The sequence below is a fragment of the Myodes glareolus genome, chromosome 9 (assembly GCF_982192425.1).
Source record: "Myodes glareolus chromosome 9, mMyoGla1.1, whole genome shotgun sequence".
Taxonomy (NCBI): Eukaryota; Metazoa; Chordata; class Mammalia; order Rodentia; family Cricetidae; genus Myodes; species Myodes glareolus.
Window position 1 is genome coordinate 70,192,120 of NC_142034.1, and position 19,960 is coordinate 70,212,079.

At 42.8% G+C, this 19,960-nt stretch overlaps 1 protein-coding gene across 5 annotated transcripts in view; it reads right to left on the reverse strand.

Annotated features, from left to right (window-relative positions):
- Positions 1-1,424: 1,424 nt before the first annotated feature.
- The window catches only part of Acsl6 (acyl-CoA synthetase long chain family member 6), a 60,564-nt gene continuing 42,028 nt past the window's right edge, over positions 1,425-19,960 (reverse strand). For all 5 annotated transcript variants that reach the window (XM_048437690.3, XM_048437689.3, XM_048437691.3 and 2 more), the window contains exons 18-21: positions 16,615-16,758; positions 15,062-15,163; positions 14,254-14,325; positions 1,425-1,895 (exon numbers count right to left, since the gene is read on the reverse strand). In XM_048437690.3, the coding sequence (XP_048293647.3) occupies positions 1,758-1,895; positions 14,254-14,325; positions 15,062-15,163; positions 16,615-16,758 (456 nt within the window). In that variant the 3' untranslated portion in view covers positions 1,425-1,757. The remainder of the gene's footprint in view (positions 1,896-14,253; positions 14,326-15,061; positions 15,164-16,614; positions 16,759-19,960) is intronic.

Below are 19,960 nucleotides of genomic sequence, written 5' to 3' on the forward strand. Positions count from 1 at the left end.
CTTACTGAGCATGTGCAAGGCCCTGGTTCTGATCCTCCACACTGTGAAAGACATTAATGTGAACAGAATCTGGTCATTTATTCAGAGCCAAATTTATAGATGCAACAATGAGTCTTCAGAGATTATGCCCAAGGAATGTACCTGAATTTTAAAAAAGTACCCGAAAAACTACATCATTTAAAGCTGAGTTCAAGACTCAACATGACTGAAACATGTGTACCATCAATGATACGGATCATCCAACAGGCCTGCATGGTGATGCAGGTTCTGATTGATAGCACTCACTTATAAACAAGTTGGAACCATCCAATAGTCTGATGATGCAGGCTGTACTGATAACATTCACTTACAAACCAAGCTGGATTTCCTCCAGGGCTAAGGAGTTCTTGTCCTGCCACACTGATTATATATGTACTTGGAAAAAATCATGTGAACTGCATGAATTCTTCATATACTTTCAGAGTTCTGTTCCAACGGAAGAGAGAGACTTCCCTAGGGGCCTTGCCCTCCTCAAGCATGCAATTTGAGCTGTCCATGGTATCGAGGCTTTTAGTGATACCGGAATCTTGGCATCCAGATTTAGGATGCTTCTAAATATGTGGTACAATTAAGGTTTAATGGTCTAACTTAGTAGCATATAGAGATTCTAAGAATGGAATTATACCATTAGCAGGTCTTTTTCTATGTTGGCCTAAATAGTTTTCTAGGAAAATTCTGAAGAAGTGCTTCTATATCACGTCATTGAAGATGTATTTCATTTGGAAATAGCATCTATTCCTCCTCACGACTGCCTTTATAATTATATGAAAAGAAAGCAAAAATGTTCAGAATTTCAACCATATTGACTTTCCTAGACATGGTATAGACAAATTAAAGATTGAAACGGGAAGACTCAAACAGGAACACAGGTACATGAACTGTCACCCACCCTGAGAAATCACTGGGTTCCTTCCCCTAAGTGTCTGCCAAGAATCCATTTGCTGCAGTCGACAGGCATCTTTTAAGCTTCATTATGGTAAGAAGTCCATAAATACACACATACCCTATACGGAGTTCTGTACATAGATTCTGGGTATTTCAGTGAACATGAGAAACGAGAAAATGTGCTGAGAGACCTTTGGGAGTTGATAAATAAATATAATACTTTAAAAAAGAACATCTACATTTTCATTTTTTTATAAATAAAAGTAAAAATCAGAGGGAAGGCTCTTGCATCAACAGGGATGGCCATGACAGAGAATGGGAGTCAAGTCATATGTGAACTATCATGTTTTGTTTGGGCATGACTTCCTACTTCCTGCTCTAAGTTTTGAGTCTGATCTAACTGTGATCTTTGTCAGTTATTTAATGAGGTAGTCCACATTGCCTAGACATTCGCAGTATCTAGTTAATATTCCACAAATAATTAAGTACAATATGTCAGATATGTTTTTTCCTTTATGTTTAATGGAATTCTGTGAACATTGCGAATATATTACTTTTAGTGGTACACACAGTTCTTGAGAAAATGTCTTGATTTGTTTTTACATTGCCATTTGTGATATTTTTTTAGCAGCTTGCTACAATATCATTTAATAAAAATAAAATGTACTTGGTGATGGTAGAGAAAATATTGTTAGAGACGTCGTGGGTCAGGAAAGGCTCAGTCGCAAGGGTGCTCGTTCATTTTCAGCTGCGTCACTCAGGTTCCTTTCTTTCAAGAATAACTGCAATATTGCTGCGAAGTTCGCTGGACTGAGTAGAGCCCTCCTTGAGCTTCACATGGAGGCCGAGTAAAGCTCTTCTAATTGCTTTTTGAAGAACTCCCTCAGCTCGGGTCTCTTAGCCTTTAATGTTGGTGTCAGCAAACCATTTTGAACTGAGAACATGTCACAATGGATGTAAATGGCTTTAACCTAAAACCAAATGCAGAATATATCTTTAATAGGAATAAAACACAGAATTTATAGCATTCATGGTAAAAATAAACAGGCGTAAAGGAATAGGCATCTTGACTTTAGCACACTGTGCTAAGTCAGAATTAGGTTCAAAGACATTTCAGCCCATTTGATGTGTCTGAAAGTCAGCCTTTCCTCTTGCCACCCACTCATCCATTCATTCAATCACACAGCAACTCAAGAGACACAAGCAGGTTGCTTGTTCTGATAGACACTGAGAATCCAAGGAGGGATCTTAAATACCAACATCCGCAGTGGTGTAAGTTAGAATATACAGAGCAGACTGAGGATGCTGGGAAATTCTTAACATGATGTGCAGAGAATGAAGAACACAGGTCTGAGTTAGGGAAGAGCAAGATGTAGTCAGGGAAGGTTTCACAATCAGGTGAGTATTAAAAAATAGCAACAGTTGAGGCTGGGGATGGTTCTTAGCTGGTGGAGTGTTTTCCAACCATGTATGATGCATGGGTTTGAGCTCTAATAGCTTATAAAATGAGAGTGTGGTGTTACATAGCCAGCACTCATGAGGTAGAGGCAGGAGGACCAGCAGTTCACCCTTGATTATACATAGAGTTCAAGTTCAGCTTAAGGTACAAGAGACCCTATTGTAAACAAATAGTCAAACAGCAAAGGAAAAATGTGGGTACAGGAGGTACCACAGGCACAGTCAGTCTGAAAGAACAAAACCAGCAATTGAGAAGATATATGTTTTCCAAAGGCATGGCTAAGTGGCTTCTTGTTGTTACATAAGAAAGTCAAGTGTGAGAAGAATGAGGCTGAAGGCATAGACAGCCCAGTGATGGAGAAGGTCAAACTTTATCCCAAACACAAGAGAAAAGGACTAGAGAAGTCTAAAGAGTGCAGAGGCACAGGCTCACATGCACTGTAGAAAGAGGTCTCCCGGAAAAATTGAAAGATGGCTTTGGGAAGAGCTAAGAATGGAAGGATATGTTCCATTTGCTGGAAACAAGACAACAGTCTGGCAATCTTACTAAAAGCAATATACAGATTCAATGCAATGCCCATCAAATTCCAGCAAAATTCTTCACAGACCTCGAAAGAACAATACTCAACTTCATATGGAAAAGCAAAAAAACCAGGATAGCCAAAACAATCCTGTACAATAAAAGAATTTCTGGAGGCATCACAATCCCTGAATTCAAACTACTACAAAGCTACAGACTGAAAACAGCCTGGTATTGGCATAAGAACAGACAGGAGGGGGGGCTGGAGAGATGGTTCAGTGGTTAAGAGCATTGCCTGCTCTTCCAAAGGTCCTGAGTTCAATTCCCAGCAACCACATGGTGGCTCACAACCATCTGTAATGAGGTCTGGTGCCCTCTTCTGGCCTGCAGGCATACACACAGACAGAATATTGTATACATAATAAATAAATAAATATTTAATAAAAAAAAAGAACAGACAGGAGGACAAATGGAACCAAACAGAAGACCCAGATATCAATCCACACATCTTTTGACATTTTTGACAAAGAAGCAAAAAATATCAAATGGAAAAAAAGAATGCATATTTAATAAGTGGTGCTGGCATAACTGGATTTTAACATGTAGAAGAATGAAAATAGACCCATATCTATCACCATGCACAAAACTCAAGTCCAAATGAATCAAAGACCTCAAAATAAGGCTAACCACACTGAACCTTATAGAAGAGAAAGTGGGAAAAACACTTCAATGCATTGGCACAGGAGACCACTTCCTAAATATGACCCCAGCAGCACAGATACTGAGAGAAATAATTAATAAATGGGACCTCCTGAAACTGAAAAGTTTCTGTAAAGCAAAGGACATAGTCAACAAGATGAAACGACAACCTACAGAATGGGTAAAGATCTTCACTAACTCCACATCAGACAGAGGTCTGATCTCCAAAATGTACACAGAACTCAAGAAGTTGGTCACCAAAAGAACACATAATCCAATGCAAAAAAAAAATGGAGTACAGACCTAAACAGAGAACTCTCAACAGAGGAACCTAAAATGACTGAAAGATACTTAAGAAAACGTTCAAGATCCTTAGTCATCGGAAAAATGCAAATTAAATTCCATCTTATACCTGTAAAAATGACCAAGATCAAAAACACTGATGACAACTTATGCTGGAGAGGTTGCGGGGAAAAGGGAACACTTCTGCATTGCTGGTGGGAAAGCAAGCTGGTACAACCCCTTTGGACGTCAGTGTGGCGATTTCTCAGAAAATTAGGAAACAACCTTCCTCAAGACGCAGTAATACCACTTTTGGGTATATATTCAAAGGATGCTCAATCGTGCCACAAGGACATGTGCTCAGCTATGTTCATAGCAGCTTTGTTTGTCATAGCCAGAACCTGGAAACAACCTAAATGTCCCTCGACTGAAGAATGGATAAGGAAAATGTTATACATTTACACAATGGAGTACTACACAGCAGAAAAAATAACAACATCTTGAATTTTTCAGGAAAATGGATGGAGCTAGTAAACAATACTTTGAATGAGGTAACCCAGACCCAGAAAGATAATTATCACATGTACTCTCAATCGTAAGTGGTTTTTAAACATAAAGCAAAGAAAACCAGCCTATAAACCACAATCCCAGAGACCTTAGATAATAATGAGGACACTAAGAGAGACTTACATAGATCTAATCTACATGGGAAGTAGAAAAAGACAAGATCTCCTAAGTAAATTGGGATCATGGGGACCTTAGGGAGGGTAGAAGGTGGGAGGGGAGAGGCAGTAAGGGGAGCAGAGAAAAATGTAAAGTTCAATAAAAATCAATTAAAAAAAGATAATAGTCTACATCAGTATTCTTAGCTCTCCTAACGCTGCCACCTTCTAATACAGTTCTTCATGTTGTGGTGACCCCCAACCATACAATTTTTTATTGTTACTTAGAACTGTAATTTTGCTAATGTTATGAATTATAATATTCATATATAATTATAACTATTTGGTATTCAGAATATCTGATCTGCAGACCCTGTGAAAGGGTTGTTTGATCCCTGAAGGCATTGTACCCATAAGTTGAGAACTGCTGTTCTACATATAGGGTGGAGGCAGACACAGAAATAGCTAAACAGTTCAGAATGAATTGGAGACACGGTGACAAGATGCAATACAGAGGGAGGCTGCCGTGAGGACTCTGGGGTGTCTGATTTAGGTGTCTGCTTTCTAGAGACACTGTAATCTTCACTAAGAGTGCAAAAGGCAGGGAGAACACAATGAGCTAAACAATGTTCTGCTGTGGACATTTTTGTTTTTTTTTTTTTAAGACAGGATCTCATGTAGCTCAGGCTGGCCTTATTCACTGAGTTGCTGAGCATGATCTAGAACATCTGATCCTCTTCCTTTCTCCACCTCCCCGGTGCTGAGGCGACAGGTAGACATCACTACACCCGTTTCTGCAGCGCTGTGGGTCGAATCCAGGGTTCTGCGTTTGCTGGGCAAGCACTCTAACAATTGAGCTACATCCCCAGCCCATGCCATGGATTTGCATCAGGTCTTTTAGAGTGGGGCACAGAGGGATCTACTTAGTGTTCTCACGGCTGCCTTCTATGAGGCAGAGCCAGGCTCCTCAGACAAAAGCTCTTTGCAAGGTGAAATGAGTACATGAAGGGTGGAGGGTTGGTCCATGAGTGTCTCATAGAGCTTCGGCCATGTTGGGTTCCAGCTGGAAGACTTCCAGACAGTTCTCTGACAATATTATATCTGAACTTGAGCTGAACACTGAAGTGGTACAATCTCTAAGGAACTGTGTCCTCCTAAATGGGATCAAACTGACTTTTGTTGTTTAACGAGTTTAATAACTCATAGTATTAAAGAGTGAGCTGGGCTAAATAAACATCAATGTAATATATACTTTAAAATTATATCAAAATGTGCATGGTGAAATACAGACACAGATTCAGGAATAGCCTTATAATCAATATTCATTGAGCATATACTGTGTGTGTCAGGTGCTATGTTATACAACAGGGATACAAAAAAAAAAAAAAAACCAAATAGCTCTCACTCACAGGGATCCTCCAATTCAACAAGAGATGCCAAAGTCGGACATAACTACTATAGGGCTGAGCGCAGGGAGAAGAATATCAGTTGCTTCTCTGTTATCCATTCCCCATTATCCCCCGTACTAATAGAACCCTGATTTAGTTTGCGTTCAGAATACACACCAGGACAGTCCTGTTCTTGGATTTCCCAGCTCTGATTTGCAGCTAGAGGATAGCCATGAGATCCATATTTGGTCTAAGAAAGAAAAATTTTTGCTTCCCTAATAAAAAGCTCAGACATGCATGGCTGCCTCCACCTCCTCTCCTCTTCCTTAACTGAACTGAGTGGTGCTGAGAGCTGTTGCAGCCACCTTGCCACCATGGGGTGAAAAGTCAGCATGATGAGGGAATAGAGAGAAGCAGAAAGACAGGAGCCTATGTCTTTGAGGATCTGTACCTACCTGGGACCATCCATCTTTCCACTGATACAAAGGAGGAGAACCCAGCAGAATGTTAGCCAACTTTTTCTGCGTGAGTTGACTGCATTTCCTTCCAATATGCCATATTCCTTAGGCTCGGCATTATTTGAACTGTTTCATTTTTATGTTTCTTTTCATTGTTATTACCGAAATATTGGACAGAAACTATTTAAAGGAAGACCAGTATCTCCTGGCTCACAGTCTTGGAGGGACTGAGTCCCTCATGGAGGAAACACAATGGCCCCATCAGTGACAGAGGGAAAGAGGTGGCGGCTTGTTCACGTGGTGGCAAACAGAAAACAGACTTGGACCAGAGCAGAGGCGTCTGTGACCTTCTAAGACTACAGGGGCCTACTTCTGCCCGTCAGGTCTCACTTCTTAAAAGCTCCGTGGCCTTCAAAATAGGTTGGGAATTGAAAGTTCAGAACATGACCCTGTGAGAGACATTTCACAACTAATCCTAACAGATGAGGCTCTTTAAAAAGAAATGTTTGAGGTGAATTTTGAAGAACAAGTAGGCTCTGGCCAGATGTAGACAGTGAGAGCAGGGTTGGAGCAGGCTGCTCTGTGGCCCTAGCATGTGCTCAGGAGGAGGGAATGGGGCCCACATCTCCCCAGCTACTACAAGTGTGGGCTGGAGCATGTGGTACATATGATCTAGAAGAGGCAGAACCACAAAGAGCAGTACATCTTCCTGGAAAATTCGAAGGTAACTCTTGACATAATTTTTAAACGCTGGCAAACTGAACCATTTTAAGATGGATTAAGGGGTTGGAGAGATGTCTCTGGTATTAACAGTGCAGCATCCTAGCAGGTGGCTATTTAGAGGTGACAAAGAATTCTTTGGTTAAAAAAAAACGAAACCAAAAAAGCCCCCTCCGTTCTATTCATTGATTTTTTTATACAAAAACAAAACAAACAGAAAACGAAACTAAAGCTAAACAAAGCAAAAATCCTCAATTACAAAAAGAAGATCCCCCCCCCCCGCCACAGTCAGGCGGTGGTGGAGCACACCTTAATTACAGCATTTGTGAGGCAGAGGCAGGCAGCTCTCTGTGAGTTTGAGGCCAGCCTGGTCTACAGAGTGAGTTCCAGGACAGCTAGGGTGTTACAGAGAAACCCTGTCTCAAAAAACAAACAAACAAACAAAAACCCAAAAACAGAAACAAACAAACAAAAAACCAAAGACCCCTCACAATACTATACTTCTGACTTTTAAAAAGGCTTTTAAGAAAAAAACTGGAATTTTAATCTATATTTTAATTAAATAAATGTCAAAAATTTCAAAATTAAGCACCAATTGGTTCATCCTTATCTCTAGTAGACTTGTGCAGATGAAGGATTGACCCCGACGTGGGCTCCTTTTCCTATTAAGTGCAGTGTTTGAGAAGATTCAGGGCATGCTGGGAGGGAGGACGCAGCGTGCTGAAGCTACTGGTGCAGCTGCCCCAACAGACTGGCAGTTACATGTTGCAAGGACTTCTATCTGGATACTCAGTTTATATGGCTGAAAATCAGAGGCTCTTGCCTGATGGCTTCATATAGTGTTCCAAAATCAAGTTCCCAGGACTAGGGACGTGGTACATTCAGTAAAGCCATTGCTCTACAGGCATGAGGACTTGGGTTAAAGCCCCAGAACCCATGTTAAAAAAAAAAGGAAGGGGGGATGTGGTGTTCCATGCTTGCAATCCCAGCACTGGGGACAGGAAGATCCCTGGGGCTTGCTGGCCATCTAGTCTTGTTCCGGGCTAATAAGAGACCCTATGCCAAGGGAGGCAGATGACATTCTTGCAAATAACACGTAAGGTTATCCTCTAAGTGCTATACATATGTGGGCACAGTACACCTTCACATACATAAACATTCATATGAATGTCATTAAAAGGCTAACTAAGTTCCTGTAATTGAAAACTCTCTCAGTTTTACTTACAACTCAAATCAGAAAGGATTTCTCAGGACAAGGACTGCAGGTCTTTGTACCTTATGAAATACAGCTCCCACTTCCATGTGTTATCACACATAAACCATCCCCAGACACTTGAAGTTGAAACAGGTCCCAAGGGCGAAGCCTGGAATACTGAGAAGCAAGAAATATACACGGGCCACTTCCCAGGTGGTATGACATGGGGTGTGGGTGGGTATAAGTGTCAGGTACAGGAAGGTTGGGGTGGGGTGGAGACGCAGAGGTTTGTGGAGGTGGGGGTGATGAAAGAGGAGTAGGAAGGAATGTCAGGTGCTTAAGGATGGAAACGTTAGAGAGATCTGAGCTCTGTCCCCAAACCAAGAGGAGAGCACATTTTACGTAAAATGTCATGGAAACTCTACTTTTTTAAATTGGAAATTACAGGGCTGGAGAGATGGATCAAGGTCAAAGGCGCTTGCTGCTCTTGCACAGGGTTAGGACTTGGTTCCCAGCACCTACATGGTGGCTCACAACCATCTATAATGCCAGTTACAGAGTTTCTGACACCCTCTTCTGGCCTCTGTGGACTTTGCATGCACATGGTGCACAGACATATATACACAGGGAAAACATGTAAACACATAAAATAAACATGAATGATAACTTTTTAAACCCTTTTCAAAGTTAGGAACCTCCATTTTGTGGTGAAACTTTTTAGATTTATTCATTTGGGTTCTTTTGAAACATAGTCTTGGGTAGTTTGGGATGATCTCCAACTCCCTATATAACTAAGGATGGCCTTGAACTCTTGCTCTCCCTGCTTCCCCACCTTGGGATAGCAGGGCAACACCATCATATGGCTCTCCCCACCTTCTTTTGTTTATGAAGTTATTATAATTTTTCCAAGGAGATGCAAAGACTAGGCTACAATTTCTGCAGCCTGGCTGCCATCTTCTGATTTCCCAGTGGTACATGGCGGGGGGGGGGCACTTGGGAAACTGGGGCAGGACTCCGTGGCGTTCAGTCCAGGAGTGACAGGGAAATGCAGCTGTGATGAACACTTAGGTGATGTGGAGGCTGTGAAGAGACAGGGGCTCAAGGGGAAGGTCTGAAAACAATCAGCTCCTGAAGCATGATCAAGTGAGCAGCCCTTCCACACAGCTGCCTGAGGGGCTGCCCTGCCTGAACTTGTACCACCAGATTCAGCCCCACAAAGAGGGCCAAACAGGGCAGAGGCCTGAATCCAGCTGGCAATTTTGTCCCTCAGTGAGCAGATCAGAGCTGCACCGCTGCCAGGAGCTGCCCTGGGTCCATTTACTTTCTTCCACAAAACACCTATACAACCGACTTGAGTGACCCAAAGTCTGGGCAGTGGAAGGAAAGAAAGAAAGAAAGAAAGGAAGGAAGGAAGGAAGGAAGGAAGGAAGGAAGGAAGGAAGGAAGGAAGGAAAAGAAATCAGATCCACTGCTAACGATAACTTTAACTGTGGGCACCAGATTTTGTGCTGTTTTCAGAAGAGAGTCAACAATAAGGCATGAATTTATTTTGTGAAGTAATGATATACTTTCTAGAAAGTTGTCTAATCATGAGTGTATTAAAAAAGAGAATCCTTGTCAGGTGTGGTAGCACACGCCTTTAATCCCAGCTCTTGGAAGGCAGAGGAAGACAGATCTCAGTGAGTTCAAGGCCAGCCTGGTCTACAAAGTGAGTTCCAGAACAGCTAGAGCTGCTACACAGAGAAACCTTGTCTTGAAAAATCAACAACAAAAAAGGATTCTTAATCTTCATTTATGTTCATGGAGCTGACTTTCCAATTTTATTTATTTATTTATTTAATGTGTGTGTTTTGCCTGCATGTATGTCTGTGCATCACATGCAATGCAGTGCCTATGGAGGCCAGAAGAGGGCATTAGTACCCTGGAACTGGCGTTACAGACAGTTATGAGCCTCCATGTGGGTGCTGGGAATTGAGCCCAGGTACTCTGGAAGAGCAACTCTTGGCCACCGAGTCGTGTCTCCAGCCCCATGTGTATGTGAGTATGTATGTATGTACGCCTGTATGTATGTACGTTTATTTTTTTTTGAGACAGTGTCTCTCACTGCAGCTCTGGTTGGTCTATAACTTACTATGTAGGCTCACAGGGATCCACTTGCCTCTGTTTCCTGAGTGTACTATCATACCTGGCTCTTTCTAACTTTTAATGCATTTTATAGAAGAAATAAGAAAGAAAATGCCTAACATTAGTTTTTTTTTCTTGAAACTTGTCACCAAAATGAGATATCTAGAACTTTCATTAAAAGAAATTGTAACATTTAAACATTGCATCGAAGTGTAATACCTCCAAAGTCTCTATGTATGTCATCTCATGAGAACATGAACCAGGGGCTGGAGAAATAATTCCTTGGTCACGAGCACTGGCTGCTCTTCCCGGGTTCTATTACTAGCACCCACATGGCAGTTCACAACTAATTGCCTGAAACTCCAGTTCCATAGTTTCTGACGCCCTCTTCTGGCCTCTTGAGGCACTGCACATACATAGTGCATGGGCATACAAACAGACAAAGCACCTATACACATAAAACAAAAATATATAAGCTCTCAAAAATTTTTAAAAAAGCAACAACAACAAAACCATAAACTTGTGCATGTATGAAGAACCATAGTACTTTCAGTTTTTCAAAGGTATTAACTCAAGTTTGCTTGTAGATAATAAACACAAAATAAATAATTTAAGATGAAAGACAGTAAAAAAAAATAAAAACATGTCCATGAATCAGGGAAATGATAAATCCATCCCTAAATTGATCCAACAACTATTCCTTTCAATAAGAAGAAATACAGTAGGTTTAAGAAGAGGTCCACTGGTTAGAAGTTGAAAAAAAATCTATTGTGTCAAAGTTCACTTTGTATTGTTTATGCAAATCAATGAGGCACACAAATACTAAGAACATTATTAAATTAAAATTAAATATGATCAAATATCTGCTAGTCAGCTACATTGTTGATAGGATATTTTAAGTATAACCTGTCTACTAGTAAAATACATCTTTTGAAGACCTCTGCAAACCGCATGGCTGGCCTGTTCCTTAGAATTGCAAGGTCCTGGAAATTGTGTCACAGTGGATCCAATTTTTTTAAATTCAAGTTTAGTGCAATGAACCCAACTCAATAAATCTGAACTCCTAAAGTTTATATGGGATGATTTAGATTCCGGACTTAGTTATGCCATTCTTTGCATTTTGAGCTAATCCTTAATTGAGATAGCGTCTCACTACATAGCTCAGGCTGGTCTTGAATTTCTGACTCTCCTGCTTTTACCTCCCCAGCTCTGGGGCTGCAAGTATGGGCCACCATCCCTGGCTGAACTGTTTTGGTTTGGGCTTTGTTTGTTTGAAACAAGTCTCATGCAGCCTCAGTTGACCTGGAACTTGTTTTGTGGTTGGAATGGCCTTGAACTTCTGATCTTTCTGCACCTACCTTGCCTGTGCTAGCATTATTAGAACACACCGCCTCCATACCTAGTGTGTATGGTGCTGGGGATCAAACCCGGGGCTACATACTAGACAAGTACTTTGCAGCTAAGCCACACCCCACACCTCTGCCCATTTGCTTTTGAAAAGGGAAAAGGCCAAGACAAAAATGGACTGTGGATCAATTGGGACAGCTGCTGTGAAGGAGGGGAAGGAGGGCCCATGTTTGGAGCATCCCTTCCCTGGGCAGGAGCCCTGCTGCTTGTTTTGCTATAGTCAGCTGAGGCTACATGCTAATTCTGTGTTGGGGAGGATGCCACAGAGCAGGGAATGAGGAGAATGAGACCAGAGAAAACCAAGACGCAAGAACTTTGGCGATAAAACTGAAGACCTCTGGGATGTCACATGACTTTCCTGCATCTGAGGTTACCATGGTGAGGGCAGATTATTAGAGGAGAAACTGCACAGGGCATACAGAAAGTCAAGATCGCTAGCCTCTCGTTAATGTTCTTACCAAAGGCAGTGGAGAACGGGAGAACAGTGGAATTTTAATTGAAGGTTTCTTCTAAAATAACCTTAAGAATATCACACACGCACGTGTACACACACACACACACACACACACACACACATCATCCTTTCAACCCCTCCCACGTCCACCCCTAACCCCAGTGTGTGGGAGCGATGGAGGATCATTCTGGTGCCAGTCATGCATCCTAGCACCAACAGAGGGCGTGTGGGGCTTAGGAATTCCCAAGGCTGTGCCCAGGTGGCTCAGAGTCTGTCCTTCAAATCACCTCAGACTACAGGGTCTGGAGCCACTCAGGGGTAGCTCCTGGACCACGGGGACATGTGATCTAGTCACACAGATCCCCATTAAGGAAGAACAACGAAATAAATCCTACCAAATTTGGAGACTGAAAAAATCATAGTGGCAAAACTAAAGTAAGCAGCAGGGAGACTTCGAATTCAAGCTTTGGCTGTCCTGAAGTAGCTCCTGACAAATGAAAGCTTGCTTCTCAAGTTGGCTTAATTGACACACACGTAAGTTTCAAGATGAAAACAATGTCAGACACGGAAACTATTTTAGATTTCTCCGTCTTGAAATTAAGAAATTAAAACCACAGCTGGGTATGGTAGGTTGCTATGCCTGTAATCCTAATACTTGGGAGGCTGAGACAGTAGGATTGCAACGAGTTCAAGATCATCCTGGTTTATGTGATATATGCAGCAGGCCAGCCTGTCCTGTTCTAAAACTACTATAGCATGAAACTCTGTCCAAAACCAAAAAAAACAATAAAAAAGAAAAAATTTAAAAACCTTTGTACATAGACATTTTAATTTCAGATTAAACATATGAATTGTGTATTTAAAACCAATTTAAAAATAGTTCTAAGCTATCATCAAACCAGCATACAAAATTTAAAAATTCATCTAAACCTTATAGATGCCTCATACTATATTTTTGGGACTTTTTTATGGAAAACATTTGTTTGTTAGTTTTTTAGTGTCTCTACATAGCTCTGGCTGTCCTGGAACTTGCTATGTAGACAAGACTGGCCTTGAACTCACAGAGATCTTCTTGCCTCTGCCTTCTATTTGCTGAGATTAAAGATGTGCCCACCATGCCTGGTGAAAAGCAATTCTTGAAAAAGTTTTTTTTACATTTCTCTCTGTGTATCTCTTTCTGTCTCTCTGTATGAATGAATATGAACACACATGAGTGGAGTTTAGAGGTCAACTTTCGGGAGCTGGTTCTCTCTGTCCATTATATGGGATTCAGGCACTGAATTCAGGTCATCCAGTGGGTAAGAAGCACCTTTACTTGCTGAGCCATCTCTCGGTAATCCCCTGCCCATACCACAAAATTATGAAATGCTGATTTTATAAAAGACAATTATTTCAGAATCCAAGGAATGAAATGTCTATCAGTATATTACTATTTTCTGCATGGAACCTTTTTCTCTGTGGCTTTTACTCAAGCGCATAGATGATACATGAGGTAGGACTGAGCATGCTCAGTGCTAAGTCCAGCTACTGTAGGTCTCAGGGGAACTGAGCAGCCTTTCCTTGTGGATGCCTTGCTTCCTCCTCATCACAGGAGGCCACTGGGCTGGTAGTAAGTAAGTAAATAAGAAAGTAAGCTGCCAAGAAGGCAGTGTCCACAAAAGCAAAAATAAGGTAGGGCACTTGGGAGTCCAAGCAGGCCCACGTGGTCCATCAGTGACAGCGAGGCTTCTATTTCAGCCTCATGGTTGCCTGCGGTTGTAAGGACAACAAGCACAGTCTTACTTGTTCAGTGACCTATTTTAGCTCAGGAGCAGGCAGCTGCAGCTGGCTTGAAACAGGCCTTCAGGAGTCTGTTAGTATATAACCTCTTAGCGGGCCACATCACAGAGGAGAGAGTCTAGGTCAGGGTCACCGTGTTACTATGCAAAGGGATATAATGGGTGTGGGGAAGATCACAGTTACCTGTTCAAAAGAATAGAGTCCGCTTTCTTTCCCCAACGTCACCAAGTCATCCAGAATGGCTTTCTTCAACTCCTGAATTGAACCATGAAAGCAAAACAATAAGAATACGTTTCAAAATGGGGATAGAAGGAATAAAGTTTTGAATTAAGGTTAACCAGTGACAGAGCAGACACATGCTCTCTCAGTCCCTTCTCTGTTGAGGGTAACCTGGTGCCATGCCAATTCCTATCTCTCACCAGGAGAGGAAGAGATGCAAATGGCCAAAGAGGTCACTGCGAATGAGTTAGCATGCTTTATTCTACGTGTTCAGTTGGTCAGCCTGGCAGTACTGCCACCCCATGCAAGCTCAGGGCTCAGCAAGGAAAAATGGAACCAGAGACGCCAGCCTATGTCTGCTGCTGAAACATCGAACGGCAATCCTTCCTAGACATGTGCCACAAGGCAGTTCCATGACGGTAGGAACGATGGATGCTCTACGCAGGAAGAATGGTGCTACTGTTTCCATTCTATCACTCTCTCTTAACTCAGTGCACATGAGATTCACCTTCTCTTAGACTGCTCCCTTTCAAGTCAGGGAATGAGAAGGCTAGATAAACTGTGTGGTGGCCCCTAGACTTAAGAATTCAATGGTTTTCTCAACTTCAGCAACTACAAAAAGACACATGTCTGGTTTAGGGTCCTACCATGTGTAAAGTAATACCAGATACTCTGTGCATTTAGATTTCACTGTCCCCAGCTTTTCTGTCCCCTCATCATGTGACTCTTAAAACGCTCGGCAGTCTGTCAGGAAGCACCTGAGGGTACAGACCTTATTTGCGCAAAGCTCCTGAAAGGTCCCTTGGATTCCTTTCTTCTGGGCCCAAGCAGGCATGACTTCAGGGTCGGGCACAACAATGCCGACCAAAAAGGCCTACAAAACCCACCAGAAAACACAGTCAGGACACAAGCTTTTAGAGTTCTCATTTGTGGTCTGGCATTAAAACTAATCTCTTGGTATTCTCAGACTCCACCCTTTCCTAAAAATAAGTCTTCCGTTATGAAACATTTGTTCAGAGGTTATAAAACACATCCACCAGGGTGCCACACAGTCCTGGCTGATCACTTCTGACATGGGGCTGCTCCACTGGGGTGCCACATAGTCCTGGCTGATCGCTTCTGACATGGGGCTGCTCCACTGGGGTGCCACATAGTCCTGGCTGATCGCTTCTGACATGGGGCTGCTCAATGGCTAAGCATTTGATTAGTATGCCTCAGGCATGGGTTCAAGCTCTAATACCGAAAGTCAAAAGTTAAACACACACACACACACACACACACACACACACTCATACATACCAGACATACACACACACATATATACATACACACACATACACATACAGACATACACACATACATACATATACACACACAATTTCTGATATATCCCCCTGATTCTCATGTCATTCTCAGATCTGCACATCTTGGAGGATACTAAGCAAACAACTTTATTGATCCAAAGTCTGTGAGCCAAACACATTTCCCAGAACTTCCAAACTACTTCAAAATTATTTGTGAAGAACTGTTTTAAATTTTCTGGTTATTCTTTAAAAGTGATTTAAGGTTTAATTATATAAGCAAATGCATAGGCTAGAATAGTCAATAACTCTGATACCACAGAATATGTTTTTGGTCTTTCTGACTATTATCCAAATGATACTTACCGGAAACATTTTAGTAGTGATAAGTGATATTATCATTGGTACAGTCCTTGCAACACTATACCAATTTACCTGTACAATTTGCTTAGAGGGTGGTGTATTTCAGTGGCATAGTGTTTGGTTAGTATGCAGGAAGACCCTGAATTCAACCCACAGCAGCACACACATAGGCACATACACACACACATACACACAATCAGAAAAAAAACCAAAAATACTGAGTTTTTATTTAATATCTTGCCTCAAGAAATTCAGCCCCCTTGGAAGTTAGTGAACATATGCTAAAATTAGTAGAAATGTTGTTTCTGTGCCTTCAAGCAACTCATTTGCCTTAACTGCAATTAACCAAACCCTAAGTAATCAAGATTTCTTCTGTATTTTTGCTTTGAGGCTGAGACTGGCCTCAAACTTGTCTCTGCTCCTGCATGTACCACCACACCTGATTCTGTGTGGTGCTGGGCACAGAACCCAGGACTTCCTCCTGCATGCCCGGCAAACATTTTACCCAGTGAACTAGTTTCACAATTTCTCTTTTCTAAAGGATTTCCCCTCTTGACCTGAAATGCATGGGTGAATCCTGGCGGTTTGCTAGAAATCACAACCTAATCTGGAGTTCTCAGCAGGCCAGTATGCGCAGAAGGGCTGGAGCACCATTGCTCACCTTTAAGCTGTCCCCATGGACATAGATTTGTGCCACAGGCTCACTCCGGATGTAGATATTCTCAATCTTCTCTGGTGCAACGTATTCCCCTTGAGCAAGTTTAAATATGTGTTTTTTCCGATCGATGATTTTAAGCGTTCCCTCCTGTGGAGTTGAACAGACAGCGTCCTAAGACTGCACTCCATTTCCAGGCTGGACCCCCGCCTCCTCAGTGTAGACTTACCCTGAATACCCCAGCACAAGCTGCTCCGCTCTGTGTCTACAGAGATGTTTCGTGGAGCTTGAGGGAGCCATCACCCACCACGGGGGATGACATGCCAGTTCTGAGCATCCGCCATCCTTTCTTCTGGATCAGCCTCACCAGACCCTTCCGTTTCCCCAGCCACTCTCACCTCAGAAACAGGCATTCATCTGCCTCTGCTCAGCTCCATCTCTGCCCCATCAGGGCTCCTCTTGCCAGGGCCTATGCTCCAGCTCCACTTTCCCTCATCAGCATCTCCAAGTTCATTCTCTTTGACCTCACTAGGTCTATTGCCCCAGCTACTGCCTCAACCCCAGTGTGCCCTTGCCATCTCCTGGTGGATGGCAGATTCCTCTTCTGCCACCAGATGGTGTTGGAAGCCCTAGTCTATCCAGTATCCACTGGCATGGAGGGCTGGTGCCAGTGGCCTCCCAGACCCTATTCACCTCACTGACCTGGAACCTTTTTGAGTTCCTGGGTTGCTTAAGTGGATGCTGTACTTTCAATATCTCTGAGAACAGCATACCAGGGATAGATAACATTTCCAGATGCCAAAGTTGCTAGATCGCTTCATTGACAGGCTCCCAGATCTTGCTGCTGGTCAGAGACTCCCATCAGGGTGTGAAGAGCTGTCTACCCAGAATATAACTCACCCAGAATGAGGCTCCCCTAAACCAGCCTGGGGTCGTCCCTGTTTGCTTCACCTCTCTCTCTTGACTCAGACCCATCAATCCTCACTCATAGACCTCTCTCTCACCAACCTCTTCTTCCTTCTCCCATGGACTCTGTACCTTGAACAGACAGACCCCTGCGGTCCCTCCATCTCCACTCCATCTGCTTATCCTCCAGGGCCAGAGCAATCTCTCCAGGACAGAAGAAGAAAGCAGGCCTCTGTTTCTCAACACTGAGGCTGATCTCCTACGCTGCCCTTATACTAAGCTTCTTTGGTTTCCATAGCAACAGTTGGCTGCTGTCACCTCTGTTCCTCTAATGAGGAAAATGAGGGTCAGACATGGAGAGAAAATGAGCCTCCAACAGCCATGTGGCTAGGGAACAGAGGACTCAGGGTTGAGAGGTTGAATTTACTGGATTAGAGGACTATGCCTTCTTCTTCATCTATTACTATAAAATAATAATTTTTAGAACACAAATACCTCTTAAATATAATCATTGAAGCCTTTCACATTTCCCCAAAATGGGGTGGGGGATGACAAAAACATCACTCGTCCATTCATTCAAATAAGCTGACACCAAAACCAGGGTCGTATTTTAAAAGAAAAATTACAGATCGATCTTGTTTATGAGTAGAAACAAAAAGGTCAAACACAACATATAGGAAAATAGTGTCCAGGCAAATCACATCATAGCTAAGATGAAGTTGAATCATGAAAGGCAACTGGCCTGACATGAGAGACAGAAAGAATAAACACTCATTTCAAATGTAAGAACAATTTTAATTAATATTCAGCCCTTATTTAGAAATGATGACGACTTTGGATACTGACTTTTTTGAGTTTCTTGTGTCTGAGCACACCAGCTCCTTCACAAGGATTTATTTATTTGTTTCTCATCATGCCCTGGATGGTGGGAGCCTCCATTCATGTTCAGTGCTTCAGCTCTGAGTGTGTATGGTTCTGAGACTCTTTCTTTATGAAAAAAACTAATGCAGAAACCAACACATGTCTGTAATCCCAACACTTGGAAGGTTGAGGCAGGAGGATGGCAGCACATTTGAGGCCAGTCATATCCATATCCCTAGGACTATACAGAAATACCTTCTCAAAAACAATCTATCACTGCCATCTCATCAATACATAAAAGCAAAGAATAATAAAATTGATTGCAGGACCTTGAAAGGGGGCTGCTACAAGTGCAGGGCTTGAGTCTCAAACTTCCTTGGCTTATGGGACAACTGTCCCTCCACAGGCGTCCATGCCCCGCAGGCCTCTCTGACCCCTCTTCTACTCATCTGTGGGCCTTTGGTTGGAGGCCTCTGATTGTCTACTTATCCTATCCAGACTGTCCCGACTGTCCCTTCTACTCTCTCTTGTTCTCTTGACCTGAGAGTCAGGTCCAGTGAGTGCCTGTCCTCAGTTTCTTCCCTCAACCCCACTTACATAAACATAAAAATAAAAATATATGCCTTCCCTGAGCAGAGTCCCTGTTCCAGGGAACACAATGGGGATTTGTCCTTGTCTGCCACCAGCATGAGAGTTTCTCAAAGGCCAGTGCACAGGCCCAAGCAGAGGCAAATTGGCTCACCTGGCCCCAGAGCCTGTGGGAGGGCTCAGCATCACTCATGTGTCTCAGAAACTCAACACTTGAGATTCTGACCAAACAACAGCAACTTTCCAGACACACAGAAGAGGTCCCCTGGCTGAGTGACACTAGGCAAGGGCTCCAGGTGTTAGCAACAGCATTTTTCCCCTTTGTATAGCTGTGTGATATATGCCAGGCACTGTTCAGGGCTCGTGGCCGTGATCGCATTTGTTTCTTGTGATAACGACTGCAGCGGCAAACAATGCTATTATCCTCATTTTAAAAATAAGGGAATGTGGGCCAGAAAGACGGCTCAGAGGATAAAGGCACTTTCTGTCAAGGCTTAGGGCCTGAGTTTGATTCCCAAGATTCTCATGCTAGGAGGAGAATTAAAAGATGCAAGCTGTTCTCTGACCGCACAGTCCCCACGGGGTACACACTCACACACAAGCACGCAGGTACACAGAACACATAAATAATGTATTTAAATTTAAATTAGAGAATGAGGCAAATCGGTTTGAGCTAAAAAAAAGCTTGGAGCCGTAGCCAAAGACTGCTATGAAGATCCAGTTTCTACAAATGGGCCAGGCAGGATGTGGCCCCAAAGAGGAGTGTGGCTTCGCTCAAGGTGATACATCAGCTTCCAACAGAGATCCAGACACCGACCTCTCAGCTGGGGACAGTGCCCCTGACTATGGCAGTTTGAATAAAAAGTGGCCCCCACAGGCTCATAGGGAGGGGCACTACTGGGAGTTGGGGCCTTGTTGGAGTAGGTGTAGCCTTATTGGAGAAAGTATGTCACGGGCAGGGGGGTGAGTTTTGGAGTTCTGGAAGCCCATTCCAGGC